The sequence below is a fragment of the Pan troglodytes genome, chromosome 11 (genome assembly GCF_028858775.2).
Source record: "Pan troglodytes isolate AG18354 chromosome 11, NHGRI_mPanTro3-v2.0_pri, whole genome shotgun sequence".
In the NCBI taxonomy this organism is placed as follows: Eukaryota; Metazoa; Chordata; class Mammalia; order Primates; family Hominidae; genus Pan; species Pan troglodytes.
Genome location: NC_072409.2, coordinates 46,127,453 through 46,152,644, shown reverse-complemented (window position 1 = coordinate 46,152,644; position 25,192 = coordinate 46,127,453). Strand labels below are relative to the sequence as shown.

Genomic DNA, 25,192 nt, shown 5'->3' with positions numbered 1-25,192 from the left:
CTGATTCCAAAGACATGCATCAAGCATACTTTTGTCCTGAGGAGCTCCTGTACCATGTGCCTCTACCGTACCCAGTACTCACAGAGAAATACTGCAAAGAACACTATGGTATACTGCTTCCCAAACATGAAAATGACAAAAACATCAAATGCACTTAGGCAGTTGGTAGTTATTATTTATCGCTCAGATATCCATTTTAAGTAAATCTTTATTTTTTCCTTCATAAGGTAAACATGTCAATGTTTAAAAATAACATTGACAAAGTAGCTCACAAATTAAGTGCCACATATCACCCCCTCTCAGACATTCTCGTTTGGGTGTCTATGGATCCGGATATTTTTCTATGTATATACAAACAAACATATACGTAAATGTGTAAGTTCTTTTTATTTTTCTAATTGAGGTAATATTCTATCTGATTTTGTAGCTTTTCACTTAATATACTCTCAACATACTTCCATGTATTAGCACATACAGACTTTTCTCATCCTTTTAAAGAGCTCTATGGGACGCTATTTCATAGAGGTACGAATTATTTCTAACAAGTTGACAGACACTTGAATTGCTTTCAAATTTTCACTACTATGAACACTGGGATGATGAATGTCCTTGATGCATCTGTGTACCCTTATTGTAAGTGTTTCTGGAGGATACCTGGGGCATCCTAGGAAAAGAAAAGCTGGAGCAAATGTATGAACAGTTAAAACTTTGATACTGAAAATCTAGGCCAATTTAAACTCTCATCATAAGCTATGTTATTACACATCTGAGATTTACTAGAGCCTATGTCATATATTTAGTTCACCATAAGAAAAATGAGTATTTATGGGTCATTGTAAAAGCCTTTCCAATTTATTGAAAAACTGCTATGAATAAGGTTGCCACTCCCTAGCTCTGACCTCACAGGAACTTCATTGTAAGTGGGGACCACAGTTTCTGATAAAGCTCAGATACAAAGTCTGCCAAGCACAAGAATTATACACAGGTAGATGGGTGATGTGTTTTGAGATCTCAGTCAGATGGCTGCTGAGATTGTCAAGCTCACCACAGAATGGCTAGTGACCCACCAGTGACATAGGGAAATTGTGCAGATGGGACTGTCCTTGCTCCGGAGAAGCAGCTGCAGACACCTGAGCCAGGCCTCTTTGTGGCCAACAGCTTTCCAGTAGGTCAACTCTTAGTCCTATTTGCTCCCAGAAAAGAACAAATAAAAACTCCCTCCGTACCTTTTTTCTGGCACCCAATCTTTCCCCATTCCTTTCTCAATATTTTTCCCTTGCCAACACAAGCTATTGTTCAATCAAGTTGACTGTTTTAATACAACTATTTTTAAAAATCATGGTAACCATTCTTACACAGCATTAAATACATCTACAATGTTGTGTAATCATTACCATTATCAATACCCTAAACCTTTTCATTTTCTTATACTGAAACTCTGTACTCATTAAACAATAACTCCCCCTTCCCTCCCAGCCTCTGTCAACCACCATTCTACTAGTCTTTGCTCTCTGAAGTTCACTTCTCGATACCTCATATAAATAGAATCATGTAGTATCTGTCTTTTGGTGACTGGCTCATTTTAATTAGCATAATGTCCTCCAGGTTCATTCAAGGCATAGCCTGTATCAGAATTTCCTTTCTTTTTTAGGCTGAATAATATTCCACTGTACGTAAATACCCTATTTGGTTTATTCATTTATCCAATGATAGACACTTGGGTTGCTTCTATCTTTTGACTACTGTGAATAATGCTACTATGAACATGGGTGTACAAGTAACTGTTCAAGACTGCTTTCAATTCTTTGGGGAAAACACTCAGAAGTGAAATTGCTGGGCCATAGTGTAATCTCATTCAGCTTTTTGAAGAAATGTCACTGCCTTCCACGGCAGCTGTGCCATAGCTTTTTTCATGGCAATGAGTTTTTCTCTTTTTCTTTTACCGCCACAAAACTACCAAACCTGAAGGTATATTTGTTCACAAAGTACCAATCTTCTTTTTAAATCTCGGAAAGGCCCTCGTTGAGACTGGTAACTCTCTACCAGTGGACATTTGAAACGCAAAAAGTTCTCAAGTTCTGGTATCAATTACTAGTAATGACGTGATGCCACATCGCTGAATCTTAGATTCTTCATCTGTCACAGGGGCATGGTGTGGAAAAATGTACTATAAACTGGAAATTATAAGAAAATTTTATGTTCTACTTTTTATATCTCTGTACTATTTTGTTTTGTTAGTTTTCAATTAGAAATGAAAACAAATGTTTAAAGTTATTTTTCTAATTAAGTCAGATTCTTTTCAAATAATTCTATTCTTCATGCAAAAAGAAAGGTAAGCTTTCATATTTTCCAAAATATAAAATTATCTTATCCACATTAATCATAAGTAACCAGCCTCCCACTTACCTTTAATTTTCACATATTGTATTTCTGGATTAACACACACAGCAAGGTTACTAGGTAGAGTCCAGGGAGTGGTTGTCCAAGCAACTAAAGATACAGTTTCATCTTCTTCCAAAGGGAAAGTTACAAATACTGAAGGATCTTGAACATCCTGAAATAAATTGAGGTAAAGTATTGTTTTAGAAATCCACAATAACAGACACCTAAGAAAAAGGAACTACTCCTAAAGAGGAATAAAATAAATCTTCAGGGTAAACCGAAGAAACCACTTAACAGACTTACAAACAGAAAATAGCAAGAAATTCCAAGCAAAAAAAATTTTAAATACTTTAAAAAATGTTTTAATCATCACCTTAGTAGTCACAAAAATAACGTCTTTTGACACCTGGTGACTTTTTTTTTTTTTTTAGATGGAGTCTCACTGTGTCACTAGGCTGGAGTGCTGTGGTACAATCTTGGCTCACTGCAGCCCCTGCCTCCTGGGTTCAAGTGATTCTTGTGCCTCAGCCTCCCGAGTAGCTGGGATTATAGGTGCGTGCCACCACACGTGGTTAATTTTTGTATTTTTAGTAGAGATGGGGTTATTCCATGTTGGTTAGGCTGGTCTCAAACTCCTGACCTCAGGTGATCCTCCCACCTCAGCCTCCCAAAGTGCTGGGATTACAGGCGTTGAGTCACCATGCCTGGCCTCTGGTAACTTTTAAAAGTAATGTCTAAGTAGGAACATATGATGGAGGTTTCAGTATTATGATTATCTATTTTGTAAGTCCATCAAGAGTTAGATCAAAAAGATAACTGTTCTGGAATATGGTTATCTTTTTGCCCAAAATACCAAAAAGATCCTACTGAAGCAACACATACTTGAAATTGTAACAGACCCATATAAATTCAGCTCATTAAATAAGAACAAGATTGTCTCCAACTTTACAGAAATGTTTCAACACAAAAATATCAAGGATTTAAAAATAAATAGCTCTAAGGTAGGAAAAAAAAAATCAATCCCCAACAAAAACCAACTGCAATTTAAATAAAGTGACACGAGAGCCATTAGTCACATGTAAAACATCAGACAAACTTGAAATAAGAGACACTACTATTGGCCTGTACCTCCTCAAATATGTCAGTATTATGAGGCATAAAGAGACTAAAGAGCTCTTTAAGATTAAAGAAGGCTGGAGACATACCACTGCATGAAGCACACAATGTAGGTCTTTTTTTGTTTTTCTTTCCTTCTTTTTTTCTTGTTAACTATAAAGGACACTGCTGGGACAAGCAGAACCCAATAAGATCTACACATGAGGTAATACAGCATCAATGTTAATTTTCTAACTCCAGTTATTTCAAACAATGTTACTGATTTTAGGAAATATATAGTTTTTAGAGGAAAAGGGCCATAATTCCTGCAACTTACTCTCAAAGGGTACTGTGCCCCACTCCCATAAAAAGAGAGAAGGATAAAGCAAATGTGGTAAAAGGTTAACATTTAGGGAATCTAGTTGAAGGATATAAAGAACTCTCCGCTTTTCTGTGAGTTTGAAACTACATCAAAATTAATTTTTTCTTTTCTTTTTTTTTTGAGATGGAATCTCACTGTGTCACCCAGGCTGGAGTGCAGTGACGTGATCTCAGCTCACTGCAACCCCCACCTCCTGGGTTCAAGCATTCTCCTGCCTCGGTTTCCTGAATAGCTGGGACTACAGGTGTGCACCACCATGCCCAGCTAATTTTTGTAAAAAATTAAAATTTTTTAGGCAGGGCACGGTGGCTCATGCCTATAATCCTGGCACTTTGGGAGGCAGGAGGATCGCACAAGCTCTGGAGTTTGAGACCAGCTGGGGCAATATGGTGAGATCCCATCTCTACAAAGATAAAAAAATTTTCTGGGCATGGTGATGCACATCTGTGGACTCAGCTGCTCAGGAGGGTGAGGCTGGAGGATCACTTGAACCCAGGAGGTCAAGGCTGCAGTGAGCTGTGTTTGCACCATTGCATTCCAGCCTAGGTGACAGACTGAAATCCCTTCTCTAAAAATAAATAAATAAAAGTTTTAAGCCAATACATATATATGTATACTTACATATATACATACACACACACATATATATATATATATATATATATTTTTTTTTTTTTTTTTTTTGAGACAGAGTCTAACTCTGTCACCCAGGCTGGAGTGCAGTAGCACACTTTCGGCTCACTGCAACCTCAACTTCCTGGGCTCATGTCATTCTCTTACTTCAGCCTGTGGAGTAGTTGGAACTAAAGGTTCACGCCACCACGCCCAGCTAATTTTTGTAATTTTAGTAGAGATGGGGTTTTGTCATGTTGCCCAGGTCGGCCTCCAAAAGTGCGAGGATTTCAGGTGTGAGCCACTGTGCTTGGTCAAGTCAAAAAAATTTTAAAAACCCTTGGTTAACAATCAATATACAGACCGCGTAGAATAGAGGTCAGCAAACCATGGCCCCTGGGCCAAATCTGGCTCATCACTTGTTTCATGCAGTGGGTGAGTTAAGAATGGTGACAAAATTGAGAACACTTTGCCTGAAAAGCCTAAAATATTTAATTTGCAGAGGAAAGTTTCCCAACCTCAGTATTAGAACTAAAAATTAAGTATACTCTGTGACTCACCTGGGCGTGGTGGCTCACGCCTGTAAAAAGACCAGCACTTTGGGAGGCTGAGGCAGGTGGATCAACTGAGGTAAGGAGTTCAAGACCAGCCTGGCCAACATGGCGAAACCCTGTCTCTACTAAAAATACAAAACTTAGCTGGGCATGCTGGCGGGCACCCGTAATCCCAGCTACTCGGGAGGCTGAGGCAGGAGAATTGCTTGAACCTGGGAGGAGGTTGCATGAGCCAAGATCACACCACTGTACTTCAGCCTGGGCATCAGAGTGAGACTCCGTCTCAAAAAAATAAAAATTAAAACAAAGTATACTCTGACTCGATAATTCCACTACTTGTTATATAACCAACTGAAACGTGTACAAGACCTAAAAGACAACAGTCACCATGTGTTTAAGTCTTGGTAGATGCTGATTAAAAAAATAAATAAATAAAAATAAAATATAACCCCTTGGGAAATGATTAAACCATTAGAAATATGAACTGATGATGTTCAGGAATTACATAATTTGAGAATATTAAAATAAAAAATATTAAAGGTGGCTAGGTGCAGTGGCTGACACCTGTAATCCCAGCACTTTGGGAGGCCAAGGCGGGTGGACTGCTTGAGCCCAAGAGTTCAAGACCAGCCCAGGCAACATGGTGAAACCATTCCTATAGAAACACATAAATTAGCCAGGTATGGTGGTATGTTCCTGTAGTCCCAGCTACTCAGGGGGCTGAAAGGGGAGATCACTTGAGCCCGGGAGGTCAAGGCTGTGGTTAGCCGAGATCGTGCCACTGCACTCTAGCCTGGGTGACATAGCGAGACCCTATCTCAAAAACAACAACAACAACAAAAAGGTAACTGCTGATGACTTTTTAAGGTGTGACAACGAATGCTAACATGGCAATGTTTAAAGAAGATAAAGATTATTTATGAAAGATCTATACTGGATTATTTCTTGATGAAATAATATGATATCTGGAATTTGTTTCAGAATTGGAAGGAAAGTGGGAAAGAATATGTGTATGAATGAGGCAAGATTAGCCAGTCATTGGTTGCTGGGGGCCTTAATGGGCCTACAGAAATTAATTATACCATTCTCTTTACTTTTGCATGTCCCTGAAACTGTCCACATTCAAGTGTTTTAAAAAACAACCAAACAGGCCGGGCGCAATGGCTCACAACTGTAATTCCAACACTTTGGGAGGCCAAGGTGGGTGGATCGCAAGGTCAGGAGTTCAAGACCAGCCTGGCCAAAATGGTGAAACCCTGTCTCTACTAAAAATGCGTGGTGGTGGGCACCTGTAACCCCAGCTACTCCAGAGGCTGAGGCAAAGAACTGCTTGAATCGGGTAGGTGGAGGTTGCAGGGAGCCAAGATCGTGCCACTGCACTCTAGCCTGGGCGACAGAGCAAGACTCCGTCTCAAACAAACAAACAAACAAAAACCAAATATAGCAATATATTAAGATTTGACAAAGGTAAGCCTTGGAAACCTTGTGTTTACCATATCATTCTCTACATTGTTAAGTGCTTAAAATATTTTACTAAAAAAATACAAACATGAGCACAATCACAGAGAGGTGGTAAGGAGATAATAGAAATCATCATACCTGCCTTACAAGGATTTACAAAATCAATCAAACAGGATATGTGAAAGCATTCTATAAATAAAACGTGCTTTGAAAGGCAAATTTTACTAATGTAATTTTCAAACCTAGGCCATGAAACAAGAATTCCAAACAAGTCAACATCCTTTAAAAACAGAGGGTCAGATAAACTCTCAAAACTGAAAACAACTCAGTATACACACGAGAAGAGATGGTTCACATTTCAGAAGACTTACTAGTATATAATATCTGTCTAGATATGGTATAACAATACACTCTGTAAACATCAAACATGTCTAAACACCTCAATCATAGCAACAACAACAACTGATTCTATTTCATCAGAGGAAAAATAATACCATTTGGCATCTCAAATTAATTTTTTTCCAAATACCGTTAACAAATAAATGATATCATGAGGTCCCAGATAAGGCATAAAATTACCCAACCCTTAAGAAACGATGACTACAGGAAGTATGTCAAAGCTGGACTTGTTAACCCAACAGAGAGGCACAAAAATATGGTCAAAACAAGCAAAACCTATCACATTAAGACACATCATAAATCCAATGTGGAAAAAAAATCCCTCATCTTAACAGAGCCTTAGTTACTAACTGGCAATATTTCCAGCACTCAGTAAGAAGTGGTCAAAGTGGTGGATGTCGTGGGCAACATTCCACACCGGGTCTACTTGGGAATACCTACTGTGATCATAACTACTCAGCTTCCACCTACAAAACTCAATGCTGAATAATGTCTCTACATTTCACGTACCTTATAATTCTGGTGTGACTCGAAGTTGGAAAGTGGAGTGTTACATGCCGTAGAGAAGGGCATGACTTTCACACCTCTATAAACAAGGCCTTTATCATAGAGTTGTTTGAAGACCCACCTGGTAAGAGATGGAGTTTCACAATTACAGAACAAAATTCTATTTCTGAAAATGCAAACATTTATGCCATTTTCTTTTTAGAGTTTCTGTCTGCCAAATAAGTGAAAAAACAATGTCTTTCATTGGGAGACTGGCTGGTAAATTATAACAGATCAATATAGTAAGACATCAGGCAGACATTAAAATGCTAATATCTACTGATATCGAATGATGTTTAACACATAATGTTGATTAAGAAAAGCAACTGGCAGGCTGGGCGCAGTGGCTCACGTCTGTAATCGCAGCACTTTGAGAGACCAAGGTGGATGGATCACCTAGGTCAGAAGTTCGAGACCACCCTGGCCAACAAGGTGAAACCCCATCTCTACTAAAAAGACAAAAATTAGCCAAGCATGGTGGCGGGCGCCTGTAATCCCAGCTACTTGGGAGGCTGAAGCAAAAGAATCACTTGAACCTGAGAGGCGGAGGTTGCAGTGAGCCAAGACTGTGCCACTGCCCTCCAGCCTGGGCAACTGAGCGAGACTCAGTCTCAAAAAAATAAAAATAAAAGTTCTACATTCAAAAACAAACCTGTTCCCAAAGATTTTCAGAGAAATAACGATGGACTCAAAATAAACTGATTCATGCTAGTGCATTTTTCCAATTATCAATACAACAGAATATTTCTAGAATGTTTACCATATTTACAATTTTAAATAAACCTACCAGACTGATTCCATGAATTGTGGATACAGAGTTTTATAGTCATTGTCAAAGTCAATCCATCGGCCAAGTCTGCTAACAGTAGACTTTAAAATATTAATATTAGAACAGTATTAGACAATGATATTTATAATTGTACATCAATGTGTGTTTATTTCTATTGTCATCACAAATGAAAATTTTGGGACAACAGAATAATCAATGGTACAAGTAAATCTATACTGCCAACAACATATTATGTAAGGTTAAGAACCAGTTTTCTTGGCATTCATCCTACATGCACAAAATGTTATTTACAAGTATAAATATTCATTTATAAAAGTCTACCAAAACCACCACTTGGCAAATATCACAGGCATAATTATTACTGGCAAAAACCATCCATGGATGTTAAAATTAATAAGTGAATGTATGACAAGAAAAAGAATATTTGGAAAGAATCTCCCCACAAGATACTTATTAATTACAAAGGAAAAACTACAACTTTACAAAGCAGAAAGCTGACAGCACTTTAACCAAGTGAACAAAGTTATCACCATCAATGTGACATAGCCACAACACATGCCACCTGATATAATGCATTGAGAAGGGCATAGCATCACTTCTGCGGCATTGTCACCAAAAATGCATAACCTAAATTAAATCAGGAAACCTCACACATTGAGAGACATTATAGAAAATAGCTGTTCTGCAATCTTCAAAAGTGAGAAGGCCATGAAATACAAAGGACTAAATAAATGTTCCATACTTAAGAAGACTAAAAAGACATGACAACCAAATGCAATATGTGATTGGTCAGAAATAAAAATTAATGGGGCAACTGCTTTTGAAAATTCTATTAATATTATGGTTACCGAAGATGTTAGCAGCTGGGAAAGATGGATGAAGGATATAGGGGAACCCATCATACTACTTTTTCAATTGTTTAATAAGTCAAATTATTTCAAAATGAAAAGTTAAAAAAATTGAAAAAAGTATTTGAGAAAAAAAGAAAAGGCCTATATATCATGTTATACTTACTAGAATTTTTCCCTATTGGTGATCATGCAAGTAAGTTAGACCAATTAAGCACACAGAAGTCAGAAGAGAGATGGTTCAGTTTAAGCTAACCGTTTAAGTAATAGGGTTGAAGGTGGAAGCTAACACTTTTTCTACAAAAAATAAATTAATAAAAAAAGCACAAGGGACCATAAACCATTTCAATGCCCATTTACTAACTACATTTGCTGTTCATTCTACTGAAAAAAACCCAACATACCTTCCACTCAGCAGAATATCTCATCACAATTGCTCGGCACTGATTGTTATACTCTGTAATCCCCATTTTGGCCACATCCTCTGGTCCTCTGATTCCCAGTGTCTTATCAATTTCATATTCCTGAAAATTTGTGATAAGACTGTTACCACGCTGCCCTATGAAAACAACTGCAACTATGCAACTCTAGAAAACAAAACAAATCAAACTACAAATATTATAGAAATGAACTAGAAGGTCTGACAGTCAACGTTCATCATACTTGAACATATTATATGACAAAATCTAATGCTTATAAAAAAAATCAGAAAATTATAAAGCTGGATACTCAAACATACCACAGGTAAGCCATGGCAATCCCATCCAAATCTTCTGTCAACATGAAACCCACTCTGGTGAGCATATCTTGTAACTATATCTTTAATTGTACCCGCAAGTATATGTCCATAGTGAGGCAGTCCAGTTGCAAAAGGAGGACCATCATAGAAGGTAAATCTAACAGGTAATAAAAATATATCAAGCCATTTAAAAACAGCCAAAATTTAAAGCATTTTTCTATAGATAGCTCTTGTCATAGTGGAGTCTTCAAGAAGGAGAAAAGCAGCAAGATCAGGAAACCGACAGACATAATTGATTTGATATTTACTGGTGGTCCTGCCTTCAGAAAGGCTACAATTGTGGTAGAGCTACAGAGACCTCCATTTGATTATCCATTTTTCATTTATTAGTTCCATGACATAAGGCAAATTATTTATCCTGATCTTGAGTTATCTCATCAGTAAAATAGGGCAATAAACCCCTATCTCATAGTTTTTGACCAGAGGAGACATATAATGAAAACACTGATTAAAGGACTAGTCTTTTAGGTGAATGAGGACTAAAGGCAGGTAGTACTATAGTAGCCTTCTATGGGGTACTTAGGTGTAAGTGCCTAAATGAGGGTGGTGATGAAGATAAAGGTGGAAAGAGGGTGACACGGAGGATGACATATAAATTTTACTCAGATGACCTTTTAAAGAAACAAAATTTACCCCAATAATTGAGAACTCATTCATTCAATGTATATCTACTACTGAGAACCCACTATATAGGGAGCTGGGGGATTCTGGGAATAGAAAGATTAATAAAGAGTATCTGCTTTAGGCCGCGCGTGATGGCTCACACTTGTAATCCCAGCACTTTGAGAGGCCGAGGTGGGTGGATCACTTGAGGTCAGGAGTCCGAGACCAGCCTGGGCAACATGGTGAAACCCCGTCTCTACTAAAACACAAAAATTAGCTGGTGTGATGGCGGGCACCTGTAATCCCAGCTACTCGGGAGGCTGAGGCAGGAGAATCACTTGCATCCGGGAGGCAGAGGTAGCAGTGAGCAGAGATTGCACCACTGCCCTCCAGCCTGGATGACAGTGCGAGACTCCATCTCAAAAAAAAAAAAAAAAAAAGTATCTGCTTTAATGGAATTCAGTCTAAGAAATGACTATTCTTAAGGGACCTTAACCTAAAAAATTCACATACTTTGGTTTATGTTTTGATTGCTTTAAGCATTCCTGAAAACAATTAAATTCAGTCCAAAACTCCAAGATTTTCTCTTCTTCAGCAGGAAAATTTATGTTTTCTGGAACTTGTTGAAGCATTTTGTTGCTGCAAAAGAAATCAAATTTATTACTGTCAAAAGAGAAATCTAGGAATAACAGAGTACCATATTATTAACATGGGTGTATATGACACTATCCATACTTTTAAAAAATTATAGCTTTATTGATGTACAATTTACATAGTGTAATGTAAAAAGTGTACAATTCAGTGGCTTTTTAGTATATTTACAAGGTAGTATAACTAGTAATACCTAATTTCAAAACGTTTTCAACCTCCCCTCCCCACCAAAACACCCCAAAACCATTAGCAGTCACTCCCCATTCTTTCTTCTCCATAGCCAGTGGCAACGATTTATCTTCTTTCTGTCCCTGCAGATTTACATATTCTGGACATTTCATATAAATGGGAAAATTTATATGAATCATCTATATGTGGCCTATTGCATCTGGTTTCCTTTCTCTAGCATGTTTTCAAGGCTCATCCATGATGTAATATGTATTCATACTTCATTACTTTTGATAGCTGAATAGTATTCCATTTCATGAATATGCCACATTTTGTTTATCCATTCATCATTTCTTGGATACCTGTATTGTTTCCACTTTTTGGTTATTATGAATAACGCTGCTATGAACATTCACGTACAAAATTTTGTGTGGATCTATGTTTTCATTTATCTTGGGTTTGTAGCTAGAAGTAGAATTTCTGGGTCACATGATAATTCTGTATTTAACTTTTTGAGAAAATGCCAAAATTTTTCCAAAGTGACTGTACTATTTTACATTCCCTCAGCAGTGAATGAGGATTCTAATTTCTTCAGATCCTACCCAACACATCTTATTGTCCATCTTTGAATTACAGTCATTCTAGGAGATGTTAAGTAGTATCTTGTGGTTTTGATTTGCATTTCCCTAAGGACTAATGATGCTGAGCATCTTTCCACGTGCTTATTGGCCATTTGCGTATCCACGTTGGATAGATATTTATCCTTTGCCTATTTTCTAATTGGGCTCTTTTTGTGGTTGGGTTTTAAGGGTTATGTATACATCCTGGATACAAGTCCTTTATCAGATATATGATTTATAAAAAATTTCTCCTGTTCTGTGGGCCGTCTTTTTATTTTCTTGATGGCATTTTTTGAAGCACAAAGATTTTTCATTTTAATGATGCCCAATTTGTCTATTTTTGGTTTTGCTGCTTGAGCTTTTGGTGTCATCAATAAACCATTACCTAAACAAGGTTATAGATTTTTCGCTTACATTTAGGCCACAAATAATTTTGAGTTATTTTCGTATATGGTGTCAGGGAGGGGTACATGGCTATTATTTAATATTCAGTAATGGTAGAGACAATGTTTCCAAAAGTAAGCAGGAAAATCTTGGAAATTCTATCTAGTGGTGCAAAAAACTCATTAATAATCTGAAGAAAAATATCTCAAAGTAGTTAAGAATTTTCTTACCTACACTCACATGACAGAAATCAGTTCTCTTGAAGTAACTTCATCTTCTCTTTGAGGAAAACTGGTAAAACTTAAAAAATCTTAAAGCTAAAAAGATGAGAATCTCACATTCGAATATAGATTCCAGTTTTCCATTTTACCCTTTTTATTGCTTATTCATGATTTTTATGAAGGATGAGCCCAATACCTTTCTGGTTTAGTCCCTAATGAGAGAAGTCTTAAAGTGTCTTTTTAAATGTTTTGCTAATAACCTCATGCAGAGACACTTGATCAATCTATGACATAAGTATCTAGTGAGCCACCCTTGAGACCTTTCCTTCTCAAAGTCTATTTATATTTACTTAACAATTCTAACAAGGTGGGTGACGAGCTTTCCAAGTCAGTATCAGATCAGAAGGGGATAGAATTGCTAATAAGAGAACAACAGAGAAGATAAAAAATCTTAAGTACTCAAGAACCACAACAGACCAGGGTAATCAACTCTACAGGAAAAGACACCTACATACCTCAAACAGTTTTGAAAGCATCAAAAGCATCATAGTCTAATCAAGTTATTGATTCAAGTTATCATTTAAAAAAAAGTCTGTGACAAGTAGTATCTTTCATTTTCTTTTACCCTCATTAATTTTTCAGATGTGTGAGTGCCTCTGAGTTTAATTTAAGAAAAAACAGGACAAGAACAGTTGGGCTGTTTAACTAACTGAAATAGCTATTTCTGATCACAGTATGCCATTAAAAGGTATTAAACAGAAGTTTTAAGGCATTTTAGATCTTCAACTCTTATTATAACCTCTAGCCTTTCAAGGACCAGAATAAGTGTTTGTGCATTTACTGATTTATTTAGGTTCATTGCATACCTTATCAGAGGCCAACTGCAACTTATGGGATTGTTATCTGAAGACTAACAGACCTTTAGATACCAACACATTCTAATCTCTTCAAGGCTGGTCCTACTATGGCCCACATCTATGGGAGCTTATTAGAGATGCAGACTTACCAGCCTCACCTCGCACCTACGAGTCAGAACCTGCATTTTAACAAGATCCCTAGGGGATGAGCATTCACATCAAAGTATGAACATCACCACTCTTGCACTGTTCTAACAATTATTCAGGAATATCTATCTGAATTTTTATTTTTGAGAAAATAAGATTTAAGCTTTCTGAGAAGAGGACCATTCCTTTTTTTTTTTTTTTTTTTTTTGAGACAGTGGCTCACTCTGTCACCTAGGCTGGAGTGCAGTGGCACAATCATGGCTCACTGCAGCCTTGACCTCCCTGGGTTCAGGTGTTCCTCCCAGTTTAGCCTGCCAACTAGCTAGGACTACAGGTGTGCACCACCACACTCAGCTTTTTTTTTTTTTTTTTTTGGTGGGGAGGGGGTGGTTTGTAGAGACAGGGTTTTGCCATGTTGCCCTGGCTGGTCTTCAACTCCTAGGCTAAAGCGATCCTCTTGCCCTGGGCTCCCAAAGGGCTGGGATTACAGGCGTGAGCCACTATGCCTGGCCAGCTCATTCAGCTTTTACTGTGTTTTTTAGGGAGTCTCTACTTTCCCCAAAGATTAAGACTCACTGCATTATTACGTCAAGCATAAAGACTCAGTATAACAGCATTGACTATTCAGGAAGAATCATGTACCAGCGACCGGGCTATGGCAGCTGCTGAGGAGAAGCAGCCTCCATGCATAAATCACAGGATTGCTGTGGCCCATCGAATCCACTGGAGAGCTGTCCATGCACAACAGCATCCAGCAACCACAGGGCAGGGACAGAGCAGGTTAACCTTGCACAACAACCTTGTTGTGCAGAGGGATGCCATCCCCTTTGCTTCCCTCTTATTATAATCCAGGCCCTTGACTCTTCCCTGCTCCACAACTCCTTCAGGTCACCTTAACTTCAACTTCCCGTTCAGCAATTTCGAGACCACCCTCCCTGATATTAACTACATATTATTCACATTACTTCATATTATTTTGCCTCAATATATTTTAGAAACGCACACTAAAACCATGTTTTGTTTAAAATTTCATAATTCCTTCCAGAATTGCTTCCCTTTTAAACTACTGTATTAGTGGTTCCAATATTCTTCCCATTACTTAGGCATGACATTTTTGAGTCACCCCTGACACTACTCAGAAGATACACACATCCAATTAATCATCAAGTCATGTGGATCCTACCTATAAGCCTATTTCTGTTCCCCCTTTTCATTCTCCTCTAAATCCATTTCTGTTTCTCCTTTTATTCTCAGGTCTTCATAATCTATTAAGTCAAATGTAACCTGAAAGTGGGACCATCTCAAACGTTTCCTCAATTTAGTTATATCCTATTAACATAGACTCCACAGGTATACTCATGCAAATGTACAAAATGTGTATACAATGACATTCACCGAATAATTGTTTCTCCAGGCAAATAACTGAAAACAATTTAAATATTCATGGTGACTGAAGTAAATTACGGTACATCAATAAAATAAGTATCTCGCAGCCATTGAAGGTAATAAATTAAGACATATAAAAATACGTATTGCCTATAAATAAAGTCACAGCTATATCAATTTATACTATGTATATCATTCTCAAAAGATTTTACTCATTTCAAACACTACCTCATTCAAAAAGGCGACCATAAATTCCTGAGGCTGGAAACGAACGAACGGCAAGCCCCGAAGAAACACGCTCTTTTAAAAATTAAATCTTGTGCTACTGTTTCGGGGTTGTAACGCGTGCGTGACCCTCGTCTTTGAGGGCCGGATCCTGCAGGGAAGAGAGGGCGTACCTGAGGGGCCTCGCGTGCCTGGACAGCCCCGCGGGCCAGCAAGCCTAGAAGCAACTCATCCGGCGTCCACGCTGCAACCGCGCGCACGGAGGTGATGCAACGCGCTGAAAATGCGGAATCCAGTGAAGGAGACAGGCTCCGCACCGGCCAATCAGTGCGCGCTGCCTGACACCTGCCAACAAGCCAGGCGCCGATTGGTCGCGCCGGACATGATTGCGTCCACTGGCTCTGATGGTGCGACAGTGGTGCTTGCTGGTTTTGCGCCTCCACGTGGAAAACGAACCAGCGCTGAGGGCGGCGCTGTGCGTGCTGCTTGTATCCGTTGCAGTAGTGTAGACCGAGGTCTCACTCGGGTTGTGGGCACCTCCGGGTAGGTGACGGCCCACTGGGAAGGGGCGCCGAGGTCGGGGCTCATGTTCTTCATCTTGTTTGCTTTTGTCAGTATTTATCTGACTGGACACTTCGTACCTAAATTGATATCGACAAACAGCAACTTCCGGAGAGGTGGCTTTAATAATTATACTTTTGGGCCCCGAGCCGCCGACCCCAAAGCCGCTTCTCCTATCATAAATGGCTACGTGAAACGATAATAACAAAAGGGAAGGAAGGGCCTGACAACCAGATTTAAAAGTTTTATTGTATTTTACTTAAAATGTTTCCGGTAATGAAAACATTGCATAAACGATTTTTTTTTCTTTTTTTGAGAAGCGGTCTCATTCTGTCGCCCAGGCTGGAGTGCAGTGGCACGGTCATGGCTCACTGCAGCCTCAACCTCCCCGGATCAGATGATCCTCGCACCTCATCCCTGGCCAAGTAGCTGGGACTACAGGCTAGCGCCACCACGCCCGGCTAATTTTTGTATTTTCTGTAGCAACGGGGTCTTGCTATGTTGCCTAGGCTGCTGTCAAACTCGTGGGCTCAAGCGATCTGCTTGCCTTAGCCTCCTTAACTGTTGGGATTACAGGCATGAGCCACTGCACCCGGCCTGCATACTTATTATCATTGCTATGAGTCGGCTTGGTACCTTACTGATCTGCTGGTTAAAATCTGGAGCCTTGCAAAGGGCAGTAGGCCTCGGGCTTTGGCCCCAGAGCCTCTAAAGGAAATTCTGGATCTTGCCAAATTGGGAGTAGTTCCGTAGCTGCCTATTGTATCCGTTAGAGGGATATAAAAAATTTATCTGGCCTAGAATAGGTAGCATGCAGTTTCTTATTAAGTTTAGGAACATTTTGATAGTCTGTTCAGCATATATTTAACTTTACTTACCGTCTTGGCCCTGTGTGAAGGATTAAAGTGGTTTCATGTCCTCCATCACGGGTAACTCAGTGTTCTGACTATACTCACATAACGTACATAATTTAATAGCTGCAAATCTTGTTAATTAACTGAAAGTATTTGGAATGTGTTTGAAGTTTTCACATTCCTCACGTTGCCACCTTGTTCAGTTCATTTTTGTCACCTATCCAGAGAGCCCAGATAGAGCCAGACAGAGGGCTCCTGGACAAAGGTGAGGTAGGCCAAGTCTAATTATTTAAAAATTTGATTGAGAAACATTTACATTAATAGTACTGTTGTGTTGGAAATAATGCTCAAAATCCTAAGGAAATTGAACATTCAAACAAAGGATTTTCAGCAAAGCAATTTTACTTCTGCGCAGAGGGGTGCTTCTCCTTGGCCAGTCACCATGAGAGCACACCAGAACAAAGGGGCACGAGAACCTTTATCCCTGACACAAACCCTGCCCCTGTACCCTTTCTCCATTGGCCGGAGTTGGGCCTCACAATCTAAAATAACCACGGTTGGCTAAACATTTTAACTTTCTTTAGATAAGGTGGGCGCGTAAGAGAGAGGGGAAAGGGGGAAGGGCTGTCTGTAATGAGCTAGAGAGCTAGTCTTCTCTTCGGATAAGGAATACGAGCTGGTACTGATAACGCCTGGTACTGTGCCCTGTCTAGGCATGTAACAAAGGCAGAAAGGAAAGAGGAGAAAAAGGGAAGAGGGGGGCACTGTGAATTAAAGAATAAAGGATTGATCAGGCTATTTGAAGAGAAACCTCATCATGTCGCACAGTTGGAAGGTATGGGAAGACTAAGTCTAGAAAAAGTTAAGCAAATGAAAAAATTCCAGCAAAAAAGTTAACTGTAGTCAAAATATATTACTTGGACTGAAGAGGTGAATAATTTTTTCACCTTTTCAGAATATGTAGTGTCTGGAAGTGAAAAACCAAGAAATCAGAGCATAAGCATGTTAGGTAGAAACATGGAGATAAATACAAGAGAAATTAAATTGCTGAAGGTGGTTTCATCTGGGGAGCAGGAACTAGGGGGTGGGCAAGGCTACTTGATGTTACTTATTTGTCTGCTTGTGAAACATGTGCCGGATTTAAATTACGGCCACACATTCTGACACTCCTCCCACTAAGAAGTGAGGATCTGTGTCCCCTCCCTTTCAGTCTGGTTGGGCTGTGTGTCAGTTTAAACCTGTAGAATACAGTGAAGTGACTGAGCCGGTTTCTGGGCCAGGCCTTAAGAGACAGGCAGCATCTGCTTCCTGCCTCTGAGAACACTTGCTCCTAGAGCTTTTTTGCTATGCTGTAAGGAAGCCCATGAACAGGCACTGAGTGGGCCATCTTAGAAACAGATCCCGTAGCCCTAGCTGAACCACCCCAGTGAAAGCACACAGCACAGATCAGCAGTCCCTAGTGAGTGTTGACCAAATTGCAGTATTTGTGCATAAAATAAATGATTGTTACTGAGATGATTTGCTATGCAGCAATAGAAAATAAGGTACAAATGTGATCTACATCAAGAGAAGGTAGAAAGTGTGAATTATTTATCCTGCTGCTTAGTTGTCCACACTCTCCTTGAAGTCTGAAGTTTTGGAAACCTAGGAATCCAGAATGACTCTTCAAGTTATTTAGTTCCTTGGACCCTTACTAAAAGAACATAGAGCATAAGCCCTAGGGTCATAATGGTTAACACACCAGATGAAATCCCAACAGTTAAGAGTTTATATTCAGCATAGGTAAATCAATAAATACTAATTTTAAGTACACACATCATGGCTCAATGATAGTCCCTTGGAACTATATAATACTATTTCTTTTTTTTTTTTTTTTTTAAGATGGAGTCTCACTCTGTTACCCAGGCTGGAGTGCAGCGACATGATCTCAGCACTGCAACCTCTGCCTCCTGGGTTCAAGTGATTCTCCTGTATCAGCCTCCCTAGCAGCTGGGATTACAGGTGTGAGCCACCACACCCAGCTAATTTTTGCATTTTTAGTAGAGACGGGGTTTCACCATGTTGGCCAGGCTGGTCTTGAAATCCTGACCTCCTCATGATCCGCCCGCCTTGGCCTCCCAAAGTACTGAGATTACAGGTGTGCGCCATCACGCCCGGCCTATGTAATACTATTTCATACAGAGCCCATTTTGATAGGAGACATATGTCTTGAAATCTAGGCAGGTTGGTTTATTTAATGTAATGTTAAATCTGTTTCCCTATTTGGGCTCAGGGTCCTGACTCCTAATTGTGACTACCTATCTTTCAGGCACTTGGTATTTTTCATAAGCTTTTAGTCTAACTAGAATTTTGGGATTGGTGTACATCTAGATGTTGTTCCTTAATTCCTAGAGGCAATGACAAGGTAACTGTATTTGGCTTCCTCTCCTGGTCCTCACAGAACTCTTATATGATGTTGGTCTGAAATGTCCTATATTTCAGTTAACCATTCACCAAAACACAAGTATAAAACTCAATGTTGACTTGTAATTTATCAGTTTAAACAAAAATGACAAAATGGAAGGTGTATTTGACATAATCAGAAATAAAATTTCAAATAGCCTATAATTCACACAAAGCCTAGGCTGGAAAATACAAGTGCTTTGACTCATTTATTAAAAAAGGCTTCATGTAAACCTTGCATGAGAAGATGTCCATTAGTTACTCAGGATAGAGGGCAAAGAGATTATATACAAAAAGTATTTTCAAGGACTATCTTGTTCTTCCTTTATAAGAAGTTGAATTTAATTTTTGAAGTAATTACTTAGGAAGAAATGCAGAGGAGTTCCACAGAAAAAGATGGCAACCAGAATGATATTCCGTCAGCCAGATTTTTAAAATTCCTTCACTCTGAAATTTCTTCTTTGTCAGCTAAAACTGTTTTCTGGGTCAGTTTCCTTAGTGAGCCTTGTTCACATTCAGTATCAAAACCAACTGACATTTATTATTTTGGTTTCATTTTCCTTTTTGCGTCTTTATGTTTCTTTCGACAATCCTAGGAAAAAAAAAAGATTTGGTTAGCAATAAACAAATTGTTTTTAAGATGTTCAGTAGATAGAAGTAAAACTTAGGTTATTCTCACTGTCAGGGCTGTGGAAACCTATTTTGAAAGTGCTCTTTTGAAATGAAGAGGGGATATTGGCATTTTTGGCATTAACTGTTTATAATGGGAACTATAATTCAGTCTTTAAAAATCTGATGCTTTCGTGTTACTTAATAGGCTTGGCTGGATTCTGAGACCAGTCACTCAATTGAGCCAGTCTGCAGTCTCCTCACCTATACCATTCATGAGTTCCCTTCCAGCACTGTAATTCTAGATAGGTAACAACATGTCTATTTTAGGAAATAATATGGAGAAACAATTACTCACCATACGCAGGTTGGTTGTTCTGGCCTCCCAAGAGTTCCTGCTCATATTACTTCCTACTCCTCTCCAGAATAAGTCAGAACCTACTAGGGGAAAAAGAAGAAAGATGAGGCAGCAAACTACTACTAAAATTGGTAATATTCTAAGTGTTGGCATTATCAAGGTCTCGAATACCAGTTAAGATCATTCTTTTCCCTCAGTTTCTACCTGTATTCAAAAATTAGTATTTTTTCTTTCCAAATGAAAAATATAATATTGCTTTTACTGTTTATATATATCATTTACTATTATGTAACTTTGTTTATGCTAGGCTTTAAGAAATGAGCTCCCCAACAGCCTGAGTTTTCACATGGAATTTATGGCACTAAAACTTAGGGGTTTTATATGTCTAACATCCAAGGAAGCCCTTGGAACAAAACAACCCTTTGTTGATGAGAATGAGCGGGCAAAGAAAGTGGTGAGTGGGGAGCTCTCAGACCTTGACAGCTTTACAAGTTAACATTCATCAGTGTGAACAAACGGGGTTAAACCACATGACATTACGAAAGGTCAAAATTCCTGGATGTGAATTACTGTAGCTGTATTATTACCTGTTCTATGTATGTAATTTGATGAAAAAAATGGACTGACCTTGAAGTCGTTCATCATTCTTAGAGAAAAAGAAAAATCTAGTGGTCTCTTTCTCAAGTAATGATGCTTCTCTGAAAAGAAAGGGACAAAGGACAGAGAAAAATAGGTATTGGTTGGTTTAATTTCAATATTTAAGAAGAAATATTTACATTCAAAACATACATACACTATTTCTTAAATATATCTTTTTTCATTTCCCTCTAGAATCCAGGTGAGCGAGACTCTTAAATATATCTGCTTTGTATTTTGTGCATTTTGCCCTGAGTTAAAACAACCCTCCCTCTAACATTCTTCTATCTGAAGCTTTGATAATGAAGACTTGTTTAAGTAGAACCTCTATCTTTCCTGTGTTGGTTGCTGATACTCTCACTCCCACCATTGCTACCCCATTTGCCAGTGCCTCCCATGGGTAGGCACCCAGTCAACTGCAACATCCTGTTTCCAGACCAGTGACTTCACTGTCAGGCCACCTTCCCTTTTCTATGCACAAACTATCTTCCCCTTAGTGCTATCCAAATCTCATGGAAAAGGAAACACACTCTCCATTATAAAAAGGCTAGAGAACACTCTAAAGAAACTGAGATGTCCAGGCTCAGTGGCTCACGCCTGTAATCCTAGCAGTTTGGGAGGCCAAGGTGGGCAGATTACTTGAGGTCAGGAGTTCGAAACCAGCCTGGCCAACATGGTGAAACCTCGCCTCTACTAAAAATACAAAAATTAGCCAGGTGTGGTTGGCACGTGCCTGTAATCCCAGCTACTTGGGAGGCTGGGACAGGAGAATTGCTTGAATCTGGGAGGCGGAGGTTGCAGTGAGCTGAGATCATGCCATTGCACTACAGCCTGGGCGACAGAGCAACACTCCGTCTCAAAAAAAAATAAAATAAAATAAAAAAAGAAGCTAAGACAATTTAGTTGTCATGTGAAGAGAAGCTAAAATATTTCTAAAGTATGTCTAATTCAGATTTTACAAATTATGAACTATGCCTGCAAAGAAACAAATTGTTTACCCAGGACTGGACTTTCTGTGATCTGTTTCTTCAGTAACATCTTCCTCTTCTGAACTGCTGTCTTGTAAACGAGGGTCTTCCTGCCAGACAATCTTTCCAGGTTTCACTGTTTCAACTCTGTAGGTCTCTACATCGTTATGACAACAAAAGATGATGGGATTGTAACTCCACAGCCAAGTATTTCTGAACACATTCATTTGATTACTTTTACCACGTAGACATATCTAAAGTTCCAATATGTTAATCATTAATTTAAAATAGTATCAAAAAAATAGGTAGTATCATCTTTTTAGATTTTTCAAATATTTTCAGAAGCCACTATCATAATTTTGGCATTGCTAGAATGATCTGATAAGGACAGCAGTAATATAAAAAAGGTTTAAAAAATAAAGGTTTATAAATGAGCTATATAATTTTTAAAAATGACACCTAAAATAACCATGGCATCTGTGCTTGCATGAGAAGCCTAAAATATAATATGATACAGGGAAATCAGGTTTCCCTCTTGTCTATTTATAAATGAGAAAAGGAATATATCTTTACCTTTTCAATACCCAAAACTTTTTGCTAGAACTGCTGAAAAAACTACTGCTATAAGATCAGGACAATCACTTCACAAGTCTTCAAAATTTCCCAAGTACTTAAAAAACATCTTTCAAGTTGCTGGTGTCTTTAGGACTCGTTTCAAGGTCAATTTCTCACGTTTTGCTCTCAAAGTTAGAAAAACTATAGTTACTATTTACATCATGCCAACTCTACTCAACAGTTTATATAGACAAGAAAATGAAGTCTTATTTGCAATACTTTTTGAACAACTACTAGATTGTTGTACTTCCTTTTAAAGTACCACGGAGTTGGTATTATCTGCTAGTGAACCGAGATTGCACCACTGCACTCCAGCCTGGGTGACAGAGACTCTGTCTCCAAAAAAAAAAAAAAATTTTTTTAATCTACCAAACACATGTATGCTATTTTAACTGCTGATCTTTAAAGTAGAATCATTGTAGTTAGGTATGTGTGTATTCTTCTGTATAGGTATTACCTGCTGTTACAGTGGGAACTTCCAGAAAGCTGGAACCCTGGGTGAGGAACAGGTCAGGTGTTTTTTAACCTGTGGCCCATGTTGGCTTTTAGAGGTAAACCTCTTGAAATGAAATGCAAAACTGTATGTACTAGTGTTTATACTTCTCTCTAGGTTCCGGCAAATCTTCAAGGATAAACTGTGCAATAACTGGCATATTGATGACATGGCATATTTGTATAAAACCAAGGTTACCTATATCTTCTTTTATCTTATCATATATAGCACTAGTTTTCCATAAGTCATAGCATCTTCAGCTTCATTTAAGATACAAAGCTCTTTATGTGATTTACTATACTTCTTCATGATGTTTTACTTAACAGAAAAGATGCTGTACATTATTCTCTGGCTTCCCTTCATATGGGAGCTAGTAGAGGTTTGCTTCCTTAAATGCAAAAATAGTTTCTTTCACAGCTTCAGGAACATCGTGTTTATGCTCCTGTGACACTAAATCTCAAATCTTCTAGGTAGAAGAAAGAGTCCTTTCTTCAGCTAACATGAAATCTGTTACACTTAATGCAGATTCAATCAATTAAGTTCAAACTGAATAAAATAAAAAAGTATGGGAAAAAAGAAAAGTACCTTCCTTTATGTCTTGGGTGTCTGAATCAAAAAAAGAGAACGTGAACCCGCTGGGCTGCTCAGCATCACTGGTCAGAGCTGCAGGGTCCTGGATTTCCTCAGGTTTCTCTTTACCACAGTCCTCATTCCAGGGTGTGCCCTCTTCCTTTTCACTGGTATATTTTGTAGTTTGGAATATTTCTTTCAGATCCATAGCAATATTATAATACATTTCTTTAGACACCTCAGGTAGTTTCTCAGCTTCCTCCCTTTTCTTTTTTCGTTTTGCTTTACTGAAATGACATATGTAGACATGTGCATCACAAAGAAACAAGTTTTGGGAAATTTCCAGAAATCAAGAAAAGAAAAAATCTTGGACAACTTTAATTCTATCCTTTCAACAACCAGAATATAAAACTCTACTTATAAATAGAGAAATAAAATAAGTAAAACTCTACACATAGAACTCTACTAATAGAAGCAAAATCTTGATCAATAAGCTTTTTTTACACAAATCTCAAACAGCTGCATGAATCATATTCTATCATTCTCTGAACTACATTTCAGAAATTATGCCTAAACTATACACCTAGGTATAAGTAAGGAAATCACTTAGCTTCACTAGGCCTCAGTTTTCTCATAGGCAAAATGAAAACTGTAAGCCACATGACTTCTAAGATACTGGGAATTTTACCAGTAACTGGTAAAATTGTAAATCAGTTGTAGAAATTAATTATAAATATGTATAGTCTCTTTTGAAATGAAATTTTTATATTACCATAAATCTGCTCTATATTTAGGAATGAATATGCTTTTCTCTTTGATCTGGGACAAAAAGTTACTTGGCAGTTTCCAATACTGAATTTTGAGCTAAGAAAATATTAAAATCCTTTTTCCTCGAAGACCAGGCCAAAGTTTGTAATGTACTACGTAAAATAATAAGTGAACAGGATATCCTAAATAACCATTATTAGTGGTAGAGACCATATCAAAGAGAGAAACTTTTAGTATTTCGGTAAATAAACCAACCTGGTTAGGTTTTAAGACAGATATGCCTCTTAGGAAACCAAGCTCTATAAAAAATGGTAGGCAGTTCCAAGTGATTATCATTTAACCACCATGTGGTGGCTTTAAAATTTGTCCAAAAACTCTTTGTTACTTCTTCCTTCAAGGGGTGGAAGTTAATTCCCTCATCCCTTGAGTGTGAGCTGGACTTAGTGACTCTTTTAATGGACAGAGTAAGCCAAATGGGATGACATATAACTTCTGAGACTAAGATCACAGCAAAAGCTAGAAGGACCTTGAAAAAACTGTTAGTAGAAACCATATGGTCTTTGAGAAGGTTGCAGGTAAGGGCTTAAGAGAAAAATAAGGTAAATCCTATTGGAAACTGGAGAAGAGGGAATCCTTGTTACATGGTGGTAGAAAGTTTAGCAACACTGTCAACTGCATTGTGTGTACTGTGGAAAATGGAAAATATACCTAATTAGCTGGGTGATCTAGCTAAGGAGATGTCCAGGGAAGTGTTAAAGGTATATTCTGGTTTCATCTTACTGATTACAGTGAAATAAGAGAGGAGAGAATGAAACTAAAGGGAGGAATTTTTTTTTTTAAAGGGAGCCAGGAATTCATGGTTTTGAAGACTCCTAATCTCCAGAAGGCAAATGACATGAAATTTAAGAAAGGGCTTCTAAGCAAAGATCAACTCTATGACAGCCTCAGAAAAACATGGTCTAAAGAAGGGGTTGGCAAACTATAGTCCATGGGCCAAGTCCAGGCTACTGCCTACTTATGTCTGAACTGCAAGTTAAGGAATTTTTTTTATCATTTGAAATGATAGGGGGAAAAACAAACATCATTTCATGAAAAAATTATATGAAATGAAAATTTCAGTGTCCTTTAATAGTTTTATCGGCACACAGCCTTGCTCATTTGTTTACATATTGTCTATGGCTGCTTTTC

General features: G+C 38.3%; 2 protein-coding genes and 1 non-coding gene across 16 annotated transcripts in view; all 3 read right to left on the bottom strand.

Moving 5' to 3' along the window:
• The window catches only part of IARS1 (isoleucyl-tRNA synthetase 1), an 83,558-nt gene extending 68,110 nt beyond the window's left edge, over nt 1-15,448 (bottom strand). For 2 of the 6 annotated variants that reach the window (XR_010148925.1, XM_016961133.4), the window contains exons 1-7: nt 15,134-15,436; nt 10,985-11,110; nt 9,809-9,965; nt 9,474-9,593; nt 8,219-8,301; nt 7,396-7,513; nt 2,407-2,554 (exon numbers count right to left, since the gene is read on the bottom strand). Coding sequence is in view for 4 of the 6 variants with exons in the window: in XM_016961133.4 (XP_016816622.2) it covers nt 2,407-2,554; nt 7,396-7,513; nt 8,219-8,301; nt 9,474-9,593; nt 9,809-9,965; nt 10,985-11,110; nt 15,134-15,138 (757 nt within the window). In the remaining 2 variants the exon portion in view is untranslated. Of the gene's footprint in view, nt 1-2,406; nt 2,555-7,395; nt 7,514-8,218; nt 8,302-9,473; nt 9,594-9,808; nt 9,966-10,984; nt 11,111-15,133 lie in introns of all 6 variants that reach the window. The other 4 variants (XR_010148926.1, XM_024345740.3, XM_063788518.1 and 1 more) reach the window with 4 other exon arrangements.
• LOC112204498 (small nucleolar RNA SNORA84) lies at nt 14,154-14,286 on the bottom strand. Its single transcript, XR_002938137.1, has one exon. It is a non-coding gene; the product is annotated as a small nucleolar RNA SNORA84 (small nucleolar RNA).
• A 3,603-nt stretch (nt 15,449-19,051) lies between the features above and the next one.
• NOL8 (nucleolar protein 8) overlaps nt 19,052-25,192 on the bottom strand; it is a 28,144-nt gene continuing 22,003 nt past the window's right edge. For 5 of the 9 annotated variants that reach the window (XM_009456898.5, XM_009456896.5, XM_009456897.4 and 2 more), the window contains 5 exons: nt 23,252-23,523; nt 21,589-21,715; nt 20,582-20,652; nt 19,955-20,037; nt 19,052-19,579 (listed from right to left, as the gene is read on the bottom strand). In XM_009456898.5, coding sequence (XP_009455173.2) covers nt 19,529-19,579; nt 19,955-20,037; nt 20,582-20,652; nt 21,589-21,715; nt 23,252-23,523 — 604 coding nt within the window. In that variant the 3' untranslated portion in view covers nt 19,052-19,528. The other 4 variants (XR_010148927.1, XM_016961134.4, XM_024345746.3 and 1 more) reach the window with 2 other exon arrangements.